Here is a 22,640-nt window from a genome sequence, read left to right on the forward strand (position 1 = left end):
GAGAAGGAAATGTCAACCCACTCCAGTGTTCTTGCCTGGAGAATCCCAGGGATGGGAGAGCCTGGTGGGCTGCTGTCTATGGGGTTGCACAGAGTCAGACACGACTGAAGTGACTTAGCAGCAGCAGCAGCAGCAGGACAAAATACAAAAGATAAAAAGAGAAACAAGAGTTAGGGATGGAATCCATCCCTGGGAGGGAGTCGTGAAGGAGGAGAAATTTCCAAACACCAACCCTCTCACCGCCAGGTCTGTGGGGAGTTTTGGAATCTCAGAGGGCAACATAACTGGGAGGGAAAAAAGAATAGCCCACAGATTACAATGCACCTAACCACAACTCCCAGTGGATAAGTAGCTCAGACGCTCATGTCCCCCAACAATGAGCAGGGGCTGAACAGGGAGGCGCCAGCTGCATGCTTAGGGTAAGGGCCAGGCCTGAATGCCCTGAGGACAGTCTGAGGGAGCTACCATGAGATAGGAACACAAACTGTGGGATAGCCAGAGAGAGAGAAAAAGAGAAAGAGAGAGAGAGAGAGAGCTTTCCCATGAAAAGCTCTAACCCAAGGCACTGCCAGGCCTGCTCACAGAACAAAGGATTGAAAGAATGCCAGAGGAGAGCTAGCTGTCTGCAGATTGGCCCATCCCCCCACCAGAGGCAGAGAGGCAGGTGGGTGGCAGCCAGAGCTGGAAGGCAAAGGGCAATCTCATTCCCAGAGATGGCATCCTCCACCAAACCAAGAGCAGGCTACCAGTTGCTAACCAAGTCTTCCTGGGATCCTGGGCGATTGACATCCACCAGGACAGTTGGAGCCAGAGATCAGCTCCCCAGAGGAGACATACAGCACACCTGAGATGGCACTCTTGCTGTACACCCAGGAAACCAAGGGGCTGGGACCAGGGAGGTGATAAGATTCATCGCCTTCCTGGGAGATTGTGCTCACCAAGAACCTGGTTGTCTGAGCTGCTGAGACCTGGGAATGGCAAAAAATGCAGACCCAACTGAGTCTGTGTCTTTGTGGAGTACATGAGAACCTGAACCTGAGCAGCTTAGACCTGGGAAGTGCATGCAACCCAGGGCCTGCTTTAGACAGTTCCGCTACAGAACAACCTGGAGCCTGAGCAGTGTAGACCAGGAAAGCACACACGCCATGAGCAGAGGCAAACCCAGTGTGGTGCAGACACTGCAAGCACTCCCCATATACACCAGGGATATTTGTCTGCAGTGTTCCTCCCTCACCACAGCACAACTGAACAAGTGAGCCTAAATAAATGACCTCCCTTGCCCCTTGTGACAGAGTGGAAATTAGACACTGAAGAGACTTGCAAGCAGAGGCAGCCAAAATAAACAAAGAAGAGGGAACAACTTTGGAAGTGACAGGTGCAACAGATTAAAACCCTGTAGTTAGCATTGACTACATTGGAAAGGGCCTATAGACCTTGAAAAGAAGCATGAGCTGGAACAAGGAACTATCTGAAACTGAACATACACAACATTGCCCTCAACAGCTCAAGAGAAATTCCTAGATATATTTTATTATTATCATTTTTAATTTTTTAAAAATTTATTTTTAAGTTCTTTATTACCCCTTTAATTTTTATTTTTATAACCCACTATTAACTTGCAAAAAAAGACTATTTTTTAAAGCAAATTTCATATATATATATATATATATATTATATAACTTTGTGATTTTTTTTAATATTGTATTTTGAGAGTCTAACGTTGACTCTAGATTTTTAATCTTTGCTTTTTGGTATTTGTTATCAGTTTTGTACCTTTAAGAATGAGTGTTCCAGACCTTGGAGAGTACATAGGGAATTGATTACTGGCTAGATTGCTCTCTCCCTTTTTGATTCCCTCGCTTCTCCTCTTGGTCATCTCTATCTCCCTCCTCCCTCTTCTCTTCTCCATGTAACTCTGTGAACCTCTCTGGGTGTCCCTCACTGTGGAGAATCTTTTTACCATTAACCTAGATGTTTTATCATTGGTACTGTATGGATGGAGACATGTTGAGGCTACTGTAAGAATAAGACGAAAGCCAGAGGCAGGAGGCTTAAAACCAAAACGTGAGAACACCAGAAAACTCCTGACTCCAGGGAACATTAATCTAAAAAAACTCATCCAAAAGCCTCCATACCTACAATGAAACCAAGTTCCACCCAAGAGCCAACAAGTTTCAGAGAAAGATGTACCATGCTAATTCTCAAACAATGCAGGAACATAACCCTGAGCATTAAAATACAGGTGGCCAAAAGTCATGCCAAACTCATAGACACTTCAAAACTTACTACTGGGCACTTCATTGCACTCAAGAGAGAAGATATGCAGCTCCAGAACACCAACGTAAACTTCCCTAACCAAGAAACCTTGACAAGCCACTTTTCCAAGCCCACCTACAGGGAGGAATCTCCACAATAAAAAGGAACCACAAACTTCCAGCATACAGAAAGGCCACCCCAAACATAGCTATCTAAACAAGATGAAAAGGCAGAGAAATATTCAGCAGGTAAAGGAACAACATAAATGCCCTCCAAACCAAACAAAAGAGGAGGAGATAGGGAGTCTACCTGAAAAAGAATTCAGAATAATGATAATAAAAATGATCCAAAATCCTGAATACAAAATGTAGTTACAGGTAAATAGTCTGGAGACAAGGACTGAAAAGATGCAAGAAATGTTTAACCAGGATTTGGAAGAAACAAAAAAGAGTCAATCAATAATGAATAATGCAATAACTGAGATCAAAACACTCTGGAGGGAACCAAGAGTAGAATAATTGAGGCAGAAGATAGGATAAGTGAGGCTGAAGATAGAATGGTGGAAATAAATGAAGCAGAGAGGAAAAAAGAAAAAAAGAATTAAAAGAAATGAGGACAACCTCAGAGACATCTGGGACAATGTTAAATGCCCCAGCATTTGAATCATAGGAGTCCCAGAAGAAGAAGACAAAGTTTAAGGCCATGAGAAAATACTTGAGGAGATAGTAGTGGAAAACTTCCCTCAAATGGGGAAGGAAATAGCCACCTAAGTCCAAGAAACCCAAAGTCCCAAACAGGATAAACCCAACGTGAAACACCCCAAGACACATATTAATCAAATTAAAAACAAAGAACAAATATTAAAAGCAGCAAGGAAAAAACAACAAATAACACACTAGGGGGTTCCCATAAGGATAACAGCTGATCTTTCTATAGAAATTCTTCAGGCCAGAAGGGAATGGCAGGACATACTTAAAGTGATGAAAGAGAAAAACCTACAACCCAGATTACTGTACCCAGCAAGGATCTCATTCAGATATGAAGGAGAAATCAAAAGCTTTACAGACAAGCAAAAGCTGAGAGAATTCAGCACTACCTAACCAACTCTTCAGCAAATGCTAAAAGATCTTCTCTAGACAGGAAACACAGGAAAGGTGTATAACTCGAACCCAAAACAACAAAGTAAATGGCAATAGGTTCATACTTATCAATAATTACCTTAAATGTAAATAGGGTGAATGCCCCAACCAAAAGACAAAGACTGGCTGAATGGATACAGAAACAAGACACCTATATATGCTGTCTGCAAGACATATATAGGTGTCATGTCTACAAGACACCTCAAAACAAGGGACACATACAGACTGAAAGTGATGGGCTGGAAAAAGATATTTCACTCAAATGGAGACCAAAAGAAAGCAGGAGTAGTAATGCTCATATCAGATAAAATAGACTTTGAAATAAAGGACGTGAAAACAGACAAAAAAGGACACTATATAATGATCAAAGGATCAATCCAAGAAGAAGATATAACAATTATAAATATATATGTACCCAATATAGGAGCACCACAATATGTAAGTCAAATGCTAACAAGTATGAAAAGGGAAATTAACAGTAACACAATAGTAGTATGACACTTTAATACACCACTTACACCTGTGGATAGAGCAAGTAAACAGACAATCAGCAAGGAGATACAACCGTTAAATGATATAATGGACCAGTTTGACCTAATTGATATCTATAGGACATTTCACCCCCAAACAATGAATTTCACCTTTATCTCAAATGCACATGGAACCTTCTCCAGGATAGATCACATCCTGGGTCATAAATTGAACCTTGGTAAATTCAAAAAAAATCTAAATCATTTCAATCCTCTTTTCTGATTACAATGCAGTAAGATCAGATGTCACTACAGGAAAAAAAAAAACTATTAAAAGTACAAAGATATGGAGGCTAAACAACATGCTTCTCAATAACCAACAAATCACAGAAAAAATAAAAAAAGATCAAAATATGCATAGAAATGAATGAAAATGAAAACACAAAAACCCTAAACTTATGGGATTCAGTAAAAGCAGTGCTAAGAAATCTGCCTCTTGAGAAACCTATATGCAGGTCAGGAAGCAACAGTTAGAACTGGACATGGAACAACAGACTGGTTCCAAATAGGAAAATGAGTAGGTCTAGGCTGTATATTGTCAACCTGCTTATTTAACTTATATGCAGAGTACATCATGAGAAACGCTGGACTGGAACAAGCACAAGCTGGAATCAAGATTGCCGGGAGAAATATCAATAACCTCAGATATGCAGATGACACCACCCTTATGGCAGAAAGTGAAGAGGAACTCAAAAGCCTCTTGATGAAAGTGAAAGTGGAGAGTGAAAAAGTTGGCTAAAAGCTCAACATTCAGAAAACGAAGATCATGACATCTGGTCCCATCACTTTATGGAAAATAGATGGGGAAATAGTGGAAACAGTGTCAGACTTTATTTTTGGGGGTTACAAAATCACTGCAGATGGTTATTGCAGCCATGAAATTAAAAGACGCCTACTCCTTGGAAGGAAAGTTATGACCAACATAGATAGCATATTCAAAAGCAGAGACATTACTTTGCCAACAAATGTCCGTCTAGTCAAGGCTATGGTTTTTCCAGTGGTTATGTATGGATGTGAGAGTTGGACTGTGAAGAAAGCTGAGCACCAAAGAATTGTTGCTTTTGAACTGTGGTGTTGGAGCAGACTCTTGAGAGTCCCTTGGACTGCAAGGAGATCCAACTAGTCCATTCTAAAGGAGATCAGTCCTGGGTGTTCTTTGGAAGGAATGATGCTAAAGCTGAAACTCCAGTACTTTGGCCACCTTGTGCGAAAAGTTGACTCATTGGAAAAGACTCTGATGCTGGGAGGGATTGGGGGCAGGAGGAGAAGGGGAAGACAGGATATGAGATGGCTGGATGGCATCACAGATTCTATGGATGTGAGTTTGAGTGAACTCCGGGAGTTGGTGATGGACAGGGAGGCCTGGCGTGCTGCAGTTCTTGGGGTGGCAAAGATTCGGAGACAACTGAGAGACTGAACAGAACTGCACTGAATGGAAAGGTTCATAGCAATACAAGCTTACCTCAAGAAACAAGAGAAAATGAAATAAATAACCTATCTCTACACCAAAAACAACTAGAAAAGGAAGAAATGAAGAACTCCAGGGTTAGTAGACGGAAAGAAATCTTAAAAATTAGGGCAGAAAAAAATGAAAAAGAAACAACGGCGACCATAGCAAAATTCAACAAAGCAAAAAGCTGGTTCTTTGAGAAGATAAATAGACAACTCATCAAGAGTTATCCAGACTCATCAAGAATAAAGGGAGAACAATCAAATCAACAAAATTAGAATTGATACTGGATAAATCACAACAGACAACACAGAAATACAAAGGATCATAAGAGACTACTATCATCAACTATATGCCAAAAAAATGGACAGCTTGGAAGGAATGGAAAAATTCTTAGAAAAATACAACTTTCCAAAACTGAACCAGGAAAATAGAAAGTCTTAACAGATCCATCACAAGCACGGAAATTGAAACTGTAGTCAGAAATCTTCCAACAAACAAAAGCCCAGGACCAGATGGCTTCACAGCTGAATTCTACCAAAAATTTAGAGAAGAATCTATCCTACTCAAGCTCTTCCAGAAATTTGCAGAGGAAGGTAAACTTCCAAGCTCATTCTATGAGACCATCATCACCCTAATACCAAAACAAAACAAAGATGCCACAAAAAAAGAAAACTACAGTTCAATATCGCTGATGAATATAGATGCAAAAATCCTTAACAAAATTCTAGCAAACAGAATCCAACAACATATTAAAAGGATCATACATCATGACCAAGTGGGCTTTATCCCAGGGATGCAAGGATTCTTCATCATTTGCAAATCAATCAATGTGATACACCACATCAACAAATTCAAAGATAAAACCATATGATTGTCTCTATAGATGCAGAGAAAGATTTTGACAAATTTCAACATCTATTTATGATAAAAACCTTCCAGAAAGCAGGCACAGAGGGAACATAGCTCAACATAATAAAAGACATATATGATAAGCCCTCAGCAAACATACTCAGTGGTGAAAAATTGAAAGCATTTCCCCTAAAGTCAGGAACAAGACAAGGGTGCCCAATCTTACCACTACTATCCAACATAGTTTTGGAAGTTTTAGCCACAGCAATCAGAGAATAAATATAAATAAAAGGAATCCAGATTGGAAAAGAAGAAGTAAAACTCTCACTATTTGCAGATGACGTGATCCTCTACATAGAAAACCCTAAGACATCACCAGAAAACTGCTAGAGCTAATCAATGAATATAATAAAGTTGCAGGATATAAAATTAATACACAGGGACCCCTTGCATTCCTATACACTAACAATGAGTAAACAGAAAGAGAAATTAAGGAAACAATCCAATTCACCATTGGAACACAAAGAGTAAAACTCTTAGGATTAAACCAACCTAAAGAAGAAAAGATCATGGCATCTGGTCACATAACTTCATGGGAAATAGATGGGGAAACAGTAGAAACAGTGTCAGATTTTATTTTTTGGGGTTCCAAAATCACTGCAGATGGTGACTGCAGCCATGAAATTAAAAGACGCTTACTCCTTGGAAGGAAAACTATGACCAACCTAGACAGCATATTCAAAAGCAGAGATATTACTTTGCCAACAAAGTTCCGTCTAGTCAAGTCTATGGTTTTTCCATTGGTCATGTATGGATGTGAGAGTTGGACTGTGAAGAAAGCTGAGCACCAAAGAATTGATGCTTTTGAATTGTGGTGTTGGAGAAGACTCTTGAGACTGCAAGGAGATCCAACCAGCTCATCCTAAAGGAGACCATCCTAGGTGTTCACTGGAAGGACTGATGCTGAGACTGAAACTCCAATACTTTGGCCACCTCATGCGAAGAGTTGACTCATTGGAAAAGATTCTGATGCTGGGAGGGATTGGGGGCATGAGGAGAAGGGGACGACAGAGGATAAGATGGCTGGATAGCATCACCAACTCGATGCACATGAGTTTGGGTGAACTCTGGGAGTTGGTGATGGACAGGGAGGCCTGGCATGCTGCGATTCATGAGGTCACAAAGAGTTGGACATGACTGAGTGACTGAACTGAACTGAAAAAAAAAAAAAAGACCTGTATATAGAAAACTATAAAACTCTGATGGAAGATATCAAAGATGACAGAAAGAGATGGAGAAATATGTTTTGTTCATGGATCAGAAGGATCAATATAGTGAAAATGAGTACACTACCCAAAGCAATCTATAGATTCAGTATAATCCCTATCAAGCTACCAAAGGTATTTTTCAGAGAACTAGAACAAATAATTTCACAATTTGCATGGAAATACAAAAAAATCTGAATAACTAAAGCAATCTTGAGAAAGGAGAATGGAACTGGAGGAATCAACCTGCTTGACTTCAGACTACACTAAAAAGCTACAATTATCAAGGCAGTATGGTACTGGCACAAAGACAGAAATATAGATCAATCGAACAAAATAGAAAGTCCAGAGATAAATCCACGTACCTATGGATACCTTATCTTTGACAAAGGAAACAAGAATATACAATGGAGAAAAGACAATCTCTTTTAACAAGTCGTGCTGAGAAAACTGGCCAACCACTTGTAAAACAGTGAAACTAGAACACTTTCTAACACCATACACAAAAATAAACTCAAAATGGATTATAGATCTAAACGTAAGACCAGAAACTATAAAACTCCTAGAGGAAAACATAGGCAAAACACTCTCCGACACAAATCACAGGAGGATCCTCTATGTCCCACTTCCCAGAGTAATGGAAATAAAGGCAAAAATAAACAAATGGGACCTAACTAAACGTAAAAGCTTTTGCACAACAAAGGAAACTATAAGCAAGGTGAAAAGACAGCCTTCAGAATGGGAGAAAATAATAGCAAACAAAGCAAGTGACAAAGAATTCATCTCAAAAATATACAAGCAGTACATGCAGCTCAATTCCAGAAAAACAAGCAACCCAATCAAAAAATGGGCCAAGAAACTAAACAGACATTTCTCCAAAGAAGACATACAGATGGCTAACAAATATATAAAAAGATGCTCAACGTCACTCATTATCAGAGAAATGCAAATCAAACCCACAATGAGGTGCCATCTCATGCTGGTCAGAATGGCTGGAGGGTGCAGAGAAAAAGAAGCCTGCTTACACTGTTGGTGGGAACGCAAACTAGTACAGCCACTATGGAGAACAGTGTGGAGATTCCTTAAAAACCTGGAAATAGAACTGCCATATGACCCAGAAATCCCACTGGTGGGCACACACACCAAGGAAACCAGAATTGAAAAAGATACATGTACCCCAGTGTTCATCGCAGCACTGTTTATAATAGCCAGGACATGGAAGCAACCTAGATGTCCATCAGCAGATGAATGGAAAAGAAAGCTGTGGTACATATGCACAACGGAATATTACTCAGCCATTAAAAATAATGCATTTAAATAAGTTCTAATGAGGTGGATGAAACTGAAGCCTATTATACCGAGTGAAGTAAGTCAGAAAGAAAAACACCAATACAGTATACTAACACATATATATGGAATTTAGAAAGATGGTAAAGATGATTCTATATGTGAGATAACAAAAGAGATACATATATAAAAACAAACTTTTTGACTTTGTGGGAAAAGGAAAGGGTGGGATGATTTGAGGAAATAGCATTGAAACATGTATATTATCACATGGGAATTAGAGTACCAGTCCAGGTTTGATGCATGGGACAGGGTGCTAAGGGCTGGTGCACTAGGATAACCCTGAGGGATGGGACGGGGAGGGAGGTGGGAAGGGGGTTCAGGATGGTGAACAGATGTACACCCATGGCTGATTCATGTCAATGCATTGCAAAAATCACTGCAATATTGTAAAGTAATGAGCATCAAATTAAAATAAATAAATTAATTTAAAATTAAAAAATTATTATAAAAATAATATTACAAATAAAATTATGTATAAAAACAAGTACATATAGTTACAGGTCAATATATATGAACCCCATGGTAACTTCAAAGCAAAAACTTACAAGAGATACACAAAAATCTAGAGAGGAACACAAGGATACCACTAAAAAATCATCAAACTACAAGAAGACAGGAATAGAGAAGAACTATAGAAATAACCAGAAAACAAGTAACGAAATGGCAATAAGTACATACCTACATGTAATCACTTTAAATGTCAATGGATTAATACTCTAAATCAAAAGATACTATATAAACAAAACATTAAATTCTCCAGAAAAAAAAAAACACTAGAACTAATAAATATATTCAGTCATGTTATAGGATACAAATGTTAATATAAAAAATCTTGTTAATAAAAAAATTTTTGTTCAGTTGCTGAGTCATGCCCAACTCTTTGCGACCCCATGGGCTGTAGCATGCTAGGTTTCCTTGTCCTTCGCCATCTCCCAGCGTTTGCTCGAATTCACATCCATTGAGTCGGTGATACTATCCAACCATCTTATCCTCTGTCAGCCCCTTCTCACTCTGCCTTCAATCTTTCCCAGCATCAGGGTCTTTTTCAATGAGTCAGCTCCTTGCATCGTGCCCAAAGTATTGGAGTTTCAGCTTCAGCATTAGTCCTGATGAATACTTAGGGTTGATTTCCTTTAGGATTGAGTTCTTACCGCCCTCCAAAAAAAGCACGAGGTAAAATCTAGTAAAGGACTCAGCACCGTATGGGAACAGCCTGCTTTACTCAGTTCACCCATTCATATTAAAAAAAAAAAAAAAATCTGTGAAATTTCTGTACACTAACAATGACCTTTCAGAAAGTGAAATTAAGGAAACAATCTCACTAACCATCTCATCAAAAAGAACAAAATAGTTAGGGATAAAGCTACCTAGATCTACCAAATAAAGCTACCAATATGACCTAGATCAAATCCCTTATGATTATACAGTGGAAGTGAGAAATAGATTTAAGGGGACCAGATTTGATAGACAGAGAGCCTGATGAACTACGGATGGAGGCTTTTGACATTGTACAGGAGACAGGGATCAAGACCATCCCCAAGAAAAAGAAATGCAAAAAAGCAAAATGGCTGCCTGAGGAGGCCTTACAAATAGCTGTGAAAAAAAGAGAAGCAAAAAACAAAGGAGAAAAGGAAAGATATACCCATTTGATTTCAGAGTTCCAAAGAACAGCAAGGAGAGTTAAGAAAGCCTTCTTCAGTGATCAATGCAAAGAAATAGAGGAAAATAATACAATGGGAAACACTAGAGATCTCTTCAAGAAAATTAGAGATACCAAGGAAACATTTTATGCAAAGATGGGCTCAAAAAGGACAGAAGTGGTAGGGACCTAACAGAAGCAGAAGATATTAAGAAGAGGTGGCAGGAATACACAGAAGAACTGTACAAAATAGATCTTCACGACCCAGATAATCATGATGCTGTGATCACTCACACTCACCTAGAGCCAGACATCCTGGAATGGGAAGTCAAGTGGGCCATAGGAAGCATCACTATGAACAAAGCTAGTGGAGCTAGTGGAATTCCAGTTGAGCTATTTCAAATCTAAAAGATGGTGCTATGAAAGTGCTGCACTCAATATGTCAGCAAATTTGAAAAATTCAGCAGTGATCACATGACTGGAAAAGGTCATTTTTCATTCCAATCCCAAACAAAAGGCAATGCCAAAGAATGCTCAAACTACTGCACAATTGCACTCATCTCACATGCTAGTAAAGTAATGCTCAAAATTCTCCAAGCCAGGCTTCAGCAATACATGAACCGTGAACTTCTAGATGTTCAAGCTGGTTTTAGGAAAGGCAGAGGAACCAGAGATCAAACTGCCAACATCCTTTGGATCATCAAAAAACCAAAGAGAGTTCCAGAAAAACATCTATTTCTGCTTTATTGACTATGCCAAAGCCTTTGACTGTGTGGATCACAAGAAACTTTGGAAAATTCTGAAAGAGATAGGAATACCAGACCACCTGACCTGCCTCTTGAGAAACCTCTATGCAGGTCAGGAAGCAACAGTTAGAACTGGACATAGAACAACAGACTGGTTCCAAATAGGAAAAGGAGTACGTCAAGGCTGTATATTTTCACCCTACTTATTGAACTTATATGCAAAGTACATCATGAGAAATGCTGGGCTGGAGGAAGCACAAACTGGAACCAAGATGGCTGGGAGAAATATCAATAACCTCAGATATGCAGATGACACTATCCTTATGGCAGAAAGTGAAGAAGAACTAAAGAGCCTCTTGATGAAAGTGAAAGAGGAGAGTGAAAAAGTTGGCTTAAAGCTCAACATTCAGAAAACGAAGATCATGGCATCTGATCCCATAACTTCATGGAAAATAGATGGGGAAACATTGGACACAGTGTCAGACTTTATTTTGGGGGGCTCCAACATCACTGCAGATGGTGATTGCAGCCATGAAATTAGAAGACACTTACTCCTTGGAAGGAAAGTTATGACAAACCTAGGCAACATAGTAAAAAGCAGAGACATTACTTCATCAACAAAGGACCAGCTAGTCAAGGCTATGGTTTTTCCAATAGTCATGTATGGATGTGAGAGTTGGACTAGGAAGAAAGCTGAGTGCCGATGAATTGATTCTTTTGAACTGTGGTGTTGGAGAAGACTCTTGAGAGTCCCTTGGACTGCAAAGAGATTCAACCAATCCATCCTAAAGGAGATCAGTCCTGGGTGTTCATTGGAAGGATTGATGTTGAAGTTGAAATTCCAATACTTTGGCCACCTGATGCGAAGAGATTACTCATTTGAAAAGACCCTGATGCTGGGAAAGATTGAGGGCAGGACGAGAAGGGAACGACAGAGGATGAGATGATTAGATAGCATCACCGACTCAATGGACGTGGGTGTGGGTGGACTCCCGGGGATGGTGATAGACAGGGAGGCCTGGCATGCTGCGGATCATGGGGTCACAAAGATTTGGACACGACTGAGCGACTGAACTGAAAGCTACCTAAGAAGGTAAATGCCATGTGCTCAGAAAACTATAAGATGATGAAAGAAATTGAGGAAAACACAAACAGATTGAAAGATACACCCTGTTTTTTAATTCAGTTCAGTTCAGTTCAGTCACTCAGTCGTGTCCGAATCTTTGTGACCCCATGATCTGCAGCACGTCAGGCCTCCCTGTCCATCACCAACTCCCAGAGTTCACTCAGACTCATGTCCATCGAGTTGGTGATGCCATCCAGCCATCTTATCCTCTGTCATCCCCTTCTCCTCCTGCCCTCAATCTTTCTCAGCATCAGGGTCTTTTCCAATGAGTCAGCTCTTCACATCAGGTCACCAAAGTATTGGAGCTTCAGCTTCAACATCAGTCTTTCCAATTAACACCCAGACTGATTTCCTTTAGGATGGATTGATTGTATCTCCTTGCAGTCCAAGGGACTCTCAAGAGTCTTCTCCAACACAACACTTCAAAAGCATCAATTCTTCGGCACTTAGGTTTCTTCATAGTCCAACTCTGAAATCCATACATCACCATTGGAAAAACCATTGTCTTGACTAGACGGACTTTTGTTGGCAAAGTATTGTCTCTGCTTTTTAATATGCTGCCTAGGTTGCTCATAACTTTCCTTCCAACGAGTAAGTGTCTTTTAATTTCATGGCTGCAATCACCATCTACAGTGATTTTGGAGCCCAGAAAAATGAAGTCAGCCACTGTTTCCACTGTTTCCCCATCTATTTGCCATGAAGTGATGGGACAAGATGACATGATCTTAGTTTTCTGAATGTTGAGCTTTAAGCCAACTTTTTTCACGCTCTTCTTTCACTTTCATCAAGAGGCTCTTTAGTTCTTCTTCACTCTCTGCCATAAGGGTGGTGTCATCTGCGTATCTGAGGTTATTGATATTTCTCCTGGCAATCTTAGTTCCAGCTTATGCTTCCTCCAGCCCAGCATTTCTCATGATGTACTCTGCATATAAGTTCAATAAGCAGGGTGAAAATATACAGCCTTGACGTATTCCTTTTCCTATTTGGAACCAGTCTGTTGTTCCATGTCCAGTTTTAACTGTTGCTTCCTTATGTGCATATATATAGGTTTCTCAAGAGGTAGGTCAGGTGGTCTGGTATTCCTATCTCTTTCAGAATTTTCCAAAGTTTCTTGTGATCCACACAGTCAAAGGCTTTGGCATAGTCAATAAAGCAGAAATAGATGTTTTTCTGGAACTCTCTTTGGTTTTTTGATGATCCAAAGGATGTTGGCAATTTGATCTCTGGTTCCTCTGCCTTTCCTAAAACCAGCTTGAACATCTAGAGGTTCATGGTTCACGTATTGCTGAAGCCTGGCTTGGAGAATTTTGAGCATTACTTTACTAGCATGTGAGATGAGTGCAATTGTGCAGCAGTTTGAGCATTTTTTGGCATTGCCTTTTGTTTGGGATTGGAATGAAAAATAACCTTTTCCAGTCCTGTGGCCAGTGCTGAGTTTTCAAAATTTGCTGACATTAAGTGCAGCACTTTCACAGCATCATCTTTTAGATTTGAAATCGCTCAACTGGAATTCCACTAGCTCCACTAGCTTTGTTCATAGTGATGCTTCCTACGGCCCACTTGACTTCCCATTCCAGGATGTCTGGCTCTAGGTGAGTGTGAGTGATCACAGCATCATGATTATCTGTGTTGTGTAGATTTTTCTTGTACAGTTCTTCTGTGTATTCTTGCCACCTCTTCTTAATATCTTCTGCTTCTGTTAGGTCCATACCATTTCTGTCCTTTATTGAGCCCATGTTTGCATGAAATGTTCCCTTGGTATCTCTAATTTTCTTGAAGAGATCTCTAGTCTTTCTCATTCTGTTGTTTTCCTCCATTTCTTTGCATTGATCACTGAGGAAGGCTTTCTTATCTCTCCTTGCTTTTCTTTGGAACTCTGCATTCAGATGGGTATATCTTTCTTTTTCTTCTTTGCTTTTCGCTTTCCTTCTTTTCACATCTATTTGTAAGGCCTCCTCAGGCAGCCATTTTGCTTTTTTGCATTTCTTTTTCTTGGGGATGATCTTGATTCCTGTCTCCTGTACAATGTCACAAACCTCTGTCCACAGTTCCTCAGGCACTCTATCAGATCTAGTCCCTTAAATCTATTTCTCACTAAGAATTAATATTGTTAAAGTGACTGTAATACCCAATGTAATCTACAGTTTCAATGCAGTTCCTAACAATACACCAAAGGAATTTTTCACAGAAAAAAAACCAAATAATTTTAAATTTTGTATGAACAAAATATACCTCAAAGAGGCAAAGAACTTGAGATCGAACAAAGCTGAGTAGTCATGTGCTCTGGCTTCAGAATATGCTACAAAACTGCAGTAATCAAAAGAGTATGTTACTGGTTCCAAAACAGACACATAGCTTAATGAGACAGAATAGAGCCCAGAAAAAAATCCCCATACCTTATGGTCAATTAATTTGCAATAAAGGAGGCAGGGATATGCAATGGAGAAAAGACAGTCTCTTCAATAAGTGATGCTGGGAAAACTGGACAGCTATATGTAAGAAAATGAAATTAAAGCATTCTCTAGCACCGTAAACAATCAGAGCATCTTATACTATCAGGTTTTTCATTTGATTATCCCATTGTCTTTGAGGGCTGGACCTTATTTTATGTTTCCCTATTTTTTCCCAGAGCACATAGCACAGTACTGGATGTTTCCACATCTCTGGGGATGGGGGCAAGTGTTTTGAGCCATACATGGAATATTTAGCAGGAATTGCTTAGCAGGCTATCTGAAGGTACATTTTAATATACAGATCTGTATAATCTTCATAAAAACTGTATTTTACTGATGAGAAAATTAGAGTTCAGCAAGGTTAAATGACTTGGGAATACTTGTTATAGATAATATGTACAAAGTGAGAACTTACATTTTCTGGCTTCAAATGAATAAAATAAAACTAATATTTTTAATCTATTCTGTGCCAAGTACTTTGCATATTCTGATTTAGCCTGCAGATGAGCAGAGGTTGAGTTCAGAGATTGAATAACTACCCAAGGCCACACAAGTTATAAATGACTGTATTAAAATCTGACTCCAATGCTCCTGCAATATAGTATGTGGCCATTAATGTCATTAAGAACACGACATAATTTCTAATAGCAGGGAATACATTTACAGAATCCTTTCTTCAAATATTATATTTTTTATTTTTATTAAAGTACAGTTGACTTACAATACTATAATAGTTTCAGGTGTGCAACATAGCCATTCAATAGATAGTATCAGTGACTCAATGAATATAAATTTGAGCCAGTTCCAGGAGATAGTGAAGGACAGGGAAGCCTGCTGTGCTGCAGTCCGTGGGGTTGCAAAGAGTTGGACATGACCTAGTGACTGAACATCAGCAAAGTTTTTTTTTATATAAAATATTGACTATATTTTTCTGTGATGTAAAATATATCCTTGTGTGTTATTTATTTTATACATAGCACTGAAGTGAAGTGAAGTTGTTCAGTCGTGTCTGACTCTTTGCGACCCTGTGGACTGCAGCCCACCAGGCTCCTCCATCCATGGGATTCTCCAGGCAAGAATACTGGAGTGGGTTGCCATTTCCTTCTCCAGGGGATTTTCCTGACCCAGGGATCAAACCCAGGTCTCCTGCATTGAAGGCAGACGCTTTAACCTCTGAGCCACCAGGGAAGCCCACCGTACATAAAAAGGAAGAACTAAATGTATGGTCTTCCTTGACTTTCTGTTGCTGTAGTCATGCATTACATGCTTTCTGGGTTTCTTGACAACTGAAACAAAAAGAAAACTTGTGTTCTAGCTGATTTGCATCATCTGGTAAAAGGAAATAAACCAGCACCCCAATGTTCATCTCAGGACTGTTTATAATAGCCAGGACATGGAAGCAACCTAGATGTCCATCAGCAGATGAATGGATAAGAAAGCTGTGGTACATATACACAATGGAGTATTACTCAGCCATTAAAAATAATACATTTGAATCAGTTCTAATGAGGTGGATGAAACTGAAGCCTATTATACAGAGTGAAGTAAGCCAGAAAGAAAAACACCAATACAGTATACTAACGCATATATATGGAATTTAGAAAGATGGTAACAATAACCCTGTGTACGAGACAGCAAAAGAGACACTGATGTATAGAACAGTCTTATGGACTCGGTGGGAGAGGGCGAGGGTGGGAAGATTTGGGAGAATGGCATTTAAACATGTATAATATCATGTATGAAATGAGTCGCCAGTCCAGGTTTGATGCACGATACTGGATGCTTGGGGCTGGTGCACTGGGATGACCCAGAGGGATGGTATGGGGAGGGAGCAGGGAGGAGGGTTCAGGATGGGGAACATATGTATACCTGTGGAGGATTCATTTCGATATTTGGCAAAACTAATACAATATTTTAAAGTTTAAAATAAAATAAAATTAAAAAATAAAAAAAAAAAACAAATCTGTCATAAGAGCCTTCATCTAAGTTACCTCTCAATATCTTAACCCTATTTGGCCTATCCTCCATCTTTCTTCCCAGTAGTAACCACTAGTGTGTTCTTTATATACTTGAGTCTGTTTCCATTTTGTTATATTCCATTTTATTTTTTAGATTCCACATATAAGTGATAGCATACAGTATTTGCCTTTCTCTGTCTGACATTTTCACTAAGCATAATACACTCTAGATTCACCCATACTGTTGCAAATAGTCAATTTTCATTCTTTTTTATGGCTGAGTAATCAGCTTATGGACATTAAGTTTGCTTCCATATCTTGGCTATTGTAAATAATGCTACTGTGAACATTGGGCTGCGTATATATATATATATATATATATATATATATATATTTTTTTTTTTTTTCCAAATCAGTGTTTTTGTTCCCTTCAGATATATACACAGGAATGAAATAGTTGGATCATATAATAGTTCTATTTTTACTCTCTTGAAAAATATCCTTGCTCTTTTTATAATGGCTATACCACTTTACATTCCCACCAACAGTACAGTAGGGCTCTCTTTTCTCCACATCTTCACCAACACACTTGTTATTTTTTGTGATCTATTTGACAGTAGCCATTCTGACATGTGTGAGGTGATGTCTCACCATAGTTTTGATTTGCCTTTCCCTGATTATTAGCAATGTTGAGCATCCTTTCATGTGCCTATTGGCCATCTGTATGTCTTCTTTGGAAACATATCTATTCAAGTTTTATGCTCATTTTTAAATTGAATTGTTTGGCTTTTTTTTTTAATATTGAATTGTATGCACTGTTTATGCATTTTGGACATTAATCCTAACAGTCATATCACTAGCAAATATTTTCTTCTATTCAGTAGGTTTTCTTTTAATTTTGTCAAAGGTTTCCTTTGTTATGCAACAGCTTTTAAGTTTAATTTCATGCCATTTGTTTACTTTAACTTTTATTTCCTTTGCTTTAGGAGACAGGTTTAAAAGCATATTGCTATGATTTATGTCAAAAAGTGTTCTGCCTATATTTTCCTTTAGAAATTTTATGGCTTATGGTCTTACATTTAGGTATTTAATTCATTTTTTCTTAATTTTTGTATGTGGTATCAGGGAACCCATAGCTCAGTTGGTAAAGAATCCGCCTGCAATGCAGGAGACCCCGGTTTGATTCTTGGGTCAGGAAGATCCCCTGGAGAAGGGATAGGCTACCCACTTCAGTATTCTTGTGCTTCCCTTCTGGTTCAGCTGGTAAAGAATCCACCTCTAATGCGGGAGACCTGAGTTCAATCCCTGGGTTGAGAAGATCCCCTGTAGAAGGGAAAGGCTACCTACTCTAGGGGTCGCCGAGAGTCAGACACGACTGAACAACTTTCACTCACTGGCTCAGGAGATAAAGAATCTGTCTGCAATGCAGGGGACATAGGAGATGCAGGTTCATTCCCTGTGTCAAGAAGATCCCTGGGTTGAGAATACTCTCCAGTATTGAGAACACTTCAGTATTTTTGCCTGAAAAATCAAGATATTGGCAAAGCTGTGTTCTTTCTGACAGCTGCAAAGAAGAATACTTCCCTAACTTCTTCAGTTTCTGGAGGTTGCTCACATTCCTTGGTTCACAGTCTCTTTATTACATCTCTCCAACTTCTTATTTCTGTCATCAAATCACCTACTATTCATTCTGAGCCTGTTGCCTCCCTCCCTCTTATAAGGACCCTTGAGGTTACATTGAGCCCACCATAAAATACAGGATAATTTTCCCCATCTCAAGGTCATTAGCTTAATCATATTTGCAAAGTTGCTTTTTATCATGTAAGAAAATATATTCTCAGATTCTAAGGATTAGGATGTGGACTTCATTAGGGGACGATTATTCAGTCTACCATGTTACTTCAGCTCAGAGACAATCATTGGGATGAGAAAAGTCATAATGGTACTTGCGGTTGTAATACAACTTGAAGGGTATAGAAATAAGGAGGTGATCATTCCTAGACTGGAAAATGACATACACCCATGTAGTGGGGGTAGGAATCATCACAATTTACATGGAGTTTGTTAAAGAGATTAATATAAATGCAATATGCATGAGAATTGTAATCAAGTGGGAGAAAGGAAAGATCAAATCACAAAGTCAAGCAAAGGGATACAAATTTGAGGTAAGCTTGGAAATTTTGAATTACTGAAAGCTCCCAAGTAAGCCCCCAAGTGACATTATAAAAGCATTATTTTCCGGATGATTTGTTTAGCCAAGTAGAGGTGGGAGAGGGGACCTCAAGAGGAACAAATGCTGATTGGTTACATCTCCTCTGAAGTATCACTGATGTCTAAGGTGCTTTCAGAACACCTGAAAACAAGCTGGCAACGATTTCAAAGGCAATATAAAAGGTCAGTCAGGATCATTTTAGCATCTTTCCATCAAGAGGAACACAAATCACAGACAACTAAGGACCTCCCATATTGTAAAGGAAGCCAATTTCTATGAGGTCAAGGCAGTTTTAAAGAAAGAGAAAGAAAATATACCAGTCTTACCTCATTGCCACATTACTTCCATCTATGACAACTGGCCTCAAATTGTCACTGTTGTCTATTTCATCTTCAAGAGACAGCTCAGGGCTTGTGATCTCTCTGGAGCTGGGCCCTCGAGGCCCTAACAGATTCAAGTTGACTTGCCCTTCCAAATCACCTTTGTTCCCAAGTCTGACAAGCTCTGCCAATACATCATTAATAAGCGATTCTGGACCCAGCTTGTTCAGCACTGATTGAATCTGTTCCTCTGCATAACCCAACTTTAAAGCAAAATCCATCTTGGTTTGGTATTCTTTTTCCAAGTCAAGCTTCCCATCATGTAGAATGCTGCTCTGGGAGAAGCTTGGATGATCTAGGCAGGGTGATCTACATAGCTGACGGTGTGGCTTAGAAAGGATATCCTTTTTATTCAATTGAACATCTCCCAGTTGGCATCTATTGTCATTGTTGCTCTTTTTAAGGCTCATTTGTTCAGGATCACTCTCACAGCCCAGCCACTCTTCAGAATCAGCATTGCCCTGCTCTGTATTCTCTTGCTTAGACTGCTGCTTCTCTTCCTTGGAGGCACTCTTCTTCATTTTTGGTGTTTCCACTGCAGCGGTGGCTGTCATCCCGGTCAATGGGCAATCTAAGGTCTAATCAGCTTTTTTTTCTTTTTAACTTGCTTGGAATTCATGTACATTGGCATTCCTTTGCATAAAATGTGGTGGCAGTGGTAGCACAATAGTTTGCCTGTTTGGTTTGTTATGTTTAGATGTTACCAGTTCCTACAAATAAACACACATATCATAATCATGTTTAGTAAACTTATGGAAAATTATTTTAGAATATGGTGCTTTCTTCCTAAGAAACTACAGGCTGTCTGATATATTTTTCTGCTTAAAATGATTGGACTCAAAATAATATCAAATGTCTTTTCAGATCACAACAGTATTAGACTATAAAATCAACTATAAGGAAAACAACTAAAAGAAAAGAAAAAAAAACACGTGGAGTCTAAACAGCATACTACTAAACAACCAATGGGTCATTGAAGAAATCAAAGATAAAATAAAAAAAAATATCTTGGGATAAAAATGTTAACACAATGACACAGAAATCTATAGGGCTGCAGGAAAGTAGTTCTAAGAGGGAAGTTTATAGTGATTCAAGCCTACCTCAGGAAACAAGAAAAATCTCAAACAAACCAATCTAAGTTAAAGGAACTAGAAAAAGAAAAACAAACAAAACCCACAGTTAGTAGAAGGAAATAAATAATAAAGATTAAAGCAGAAATAAGTGAAATATAAACTAAAAAGCAATAGAAAAGATTAATGAAAGTTAAGAGCTGGTTCTTTGAAAAGATACACAAAATTGAAAAACCGTTAGCCGGAACTAATCAAACAGAAAGTTTCCCCAGTGGCTCAGATAGTAAAGAATCTGCCTACAATGTGGAAGACCCAGGTTCGATCCCTGGGTCAGGAAGGTCCCCTGGAAAAGGGACTGGCTACCCACTCCAGTATTCTTGCCTAGAGAATCACATGGACAGAGGAGCCTGGTGGGCTAGAGTACATGGGGTCTCAAAGAGTTGGACACGACTGAGTGAGTAACAGACACATCAAAAAAGAGAAGGCCTAGATAAATAAAATCATAAATGAAAAAAAAAATTACAACTGACAACACAAAAATACAAAAAATAACAAGAAAATTACTATAAACAAATATATGCTCCAAAAATGGACAACCTAAAAGAAATGGATAAATTCTTAGAAATACAGTCTCCGAAGACTAATCAGGAAGAGATAGATAAAAATACAAACAAACCAATTGCCAGGAATGAAATTAAATCTGTAATTTAAAACTTTTTAACAAACAAAAGTCTAACACGAGATGGCTTCACAGATAAATTCTACCAAACATTTAAAAAAGAGCTACTGCCTCTCCTCAGACTATTTCAAAAATTGAAGAGGAGAAAATGCTTTCAATGCTGCTTTCAAGCCAGTATTACCCTGATTAAAAAAAAAAAAATAGACAAAGATAATCTAAAAAAGAAAATTTCAGGCAAACATCACTGATAAACATAAATGCAAAAACACTCAACAAAGTATTACCAAACTAAATTCAACAGTAAGTTAGAAGGTTCACACACCATGATTCAAAAGTATTTTTCAAAGGGATGCAAAGATCTTTCAATATCCGCAAATCATTGTGATTCACCACATTAACAAATAGAATAAAATCATATGGTCACTTCAATTGATTTAGGAAAAGCTTTTGACAAAATGTAGCGTCTGTTTCAGAGAAGGCAATGGCACCCCACTCCAGTACTCTTGCCTAGAAAATCCCATGGATGGCAAAGCCTGTTGGGCTGCAGTCCATGGGGCCGCTAAGAGTCGGACACAGGTGAGCAACTTTACTTTCAGTTTTCACTTTCATGCATTGGAGAAGCAAATGGCAACCCACTCCAGTGTTCTTGCCTGGAGAATCCCAGGGACGGGGGAGCCTGGTTGGCTTCCGTCTATGGGTTCACACAGAACCGGACATGACTGAAGTGGCTTAGCAGCAGCCGCAGCGTCTGTTTACAATAAAACCTCTCCAGAAAGTGGGAATAGAAGCAACATACCTAAACATAATAAAGGCCTTATATGCCCCTACAACCAACAATATACTCAATTGTGAAATTCAGAAAACACTTCCTCTAAGATCAGGAACAAGATAAGATTGCTCACTCTCAGAGTATTGAAAGTTTTAATGACAACAATTATACAAGAAAAAGAAATGAAAGTAATCCAAATTAGAAAGAAAGAAGTCAAACGTCTTGCAGATGACATGATACTATATACAGAAACCCTAAAGACTCCACCAAAAAAAAAAAAAAACTATTATATCTGATAAAGGAATTCACTAAAGTTACAAGATACAAAATTAATATGCAGAAATCTGTAGTTTTTATATACAAGAAAAACCATCTATCAGAAAGAAAAATTTTAAATCCCACTTATAATTGCATCAAACAGAATCAAATACCTAGGAATAAATTTAACTGGGGTGGTGAAAAGCCTGTACTCTGAACAGGATAAGACATTGACAAAAGAAATTGAAGAATACACAAACAAATAGAAGATATACCTTGCTCATGGATTAGAAGAATTAATATTGTTAAGACATCCATATTACACAAAGTGATCTACAGATTCAATGCAATCTCAATCAAAGCATCAATAGCAGTTTTCACAGGACTAGAACAAATAATTCTAAAGTTTATATAGAACCATGAAAGACCCTGGATAGTCAAAGTAATTTTGAGGGAAAAAAAAAAAAAAGCTGGAGGTATCACACTCCTTTACTTAAAACTTTACTGC

At 38.7% G+C, this 22,640-nt stretch overlaps 1 protein-coding gene across 1 annotated transcript in view; it reads right to left on the minus strand.

Annotated features, from left to right (window-relative positions):
* Positions 1-22,640, minus strand: part of ZC3H12B (zinc finger CCCH-type containing 12B) — a 607,141-nt gene that overhangs the window by 37,545 nt on the left and 546,956 nt on the right. The window contains exon 3 of the mRNA XM_070366061.1: positions 19,303-20,066. Coding sequence (XP_070222162.1) covers positions 19,303-19,910 — 608 coding nt within the window. The 5' untranslated portion in view covers positions 19,911-20,066. The remainder of the gene's footprint in view (positions 1-19,302; positions 20,067-22,640) is intronic.

This window comes from Bos mutus, chromosome X (genome assembly GCF_027580195.1).
Source record: "Bos mutus isolate GX-2022 chromosome X, NWIPB_WYAK_1.1, whole genome shotgun sequence".
NCBI classification, from domain to species: Eukaryota; Metazoa; Chordata; class Mammalia; order Artiodactyla; family Bovidae; genus Bos; species Bos mutus.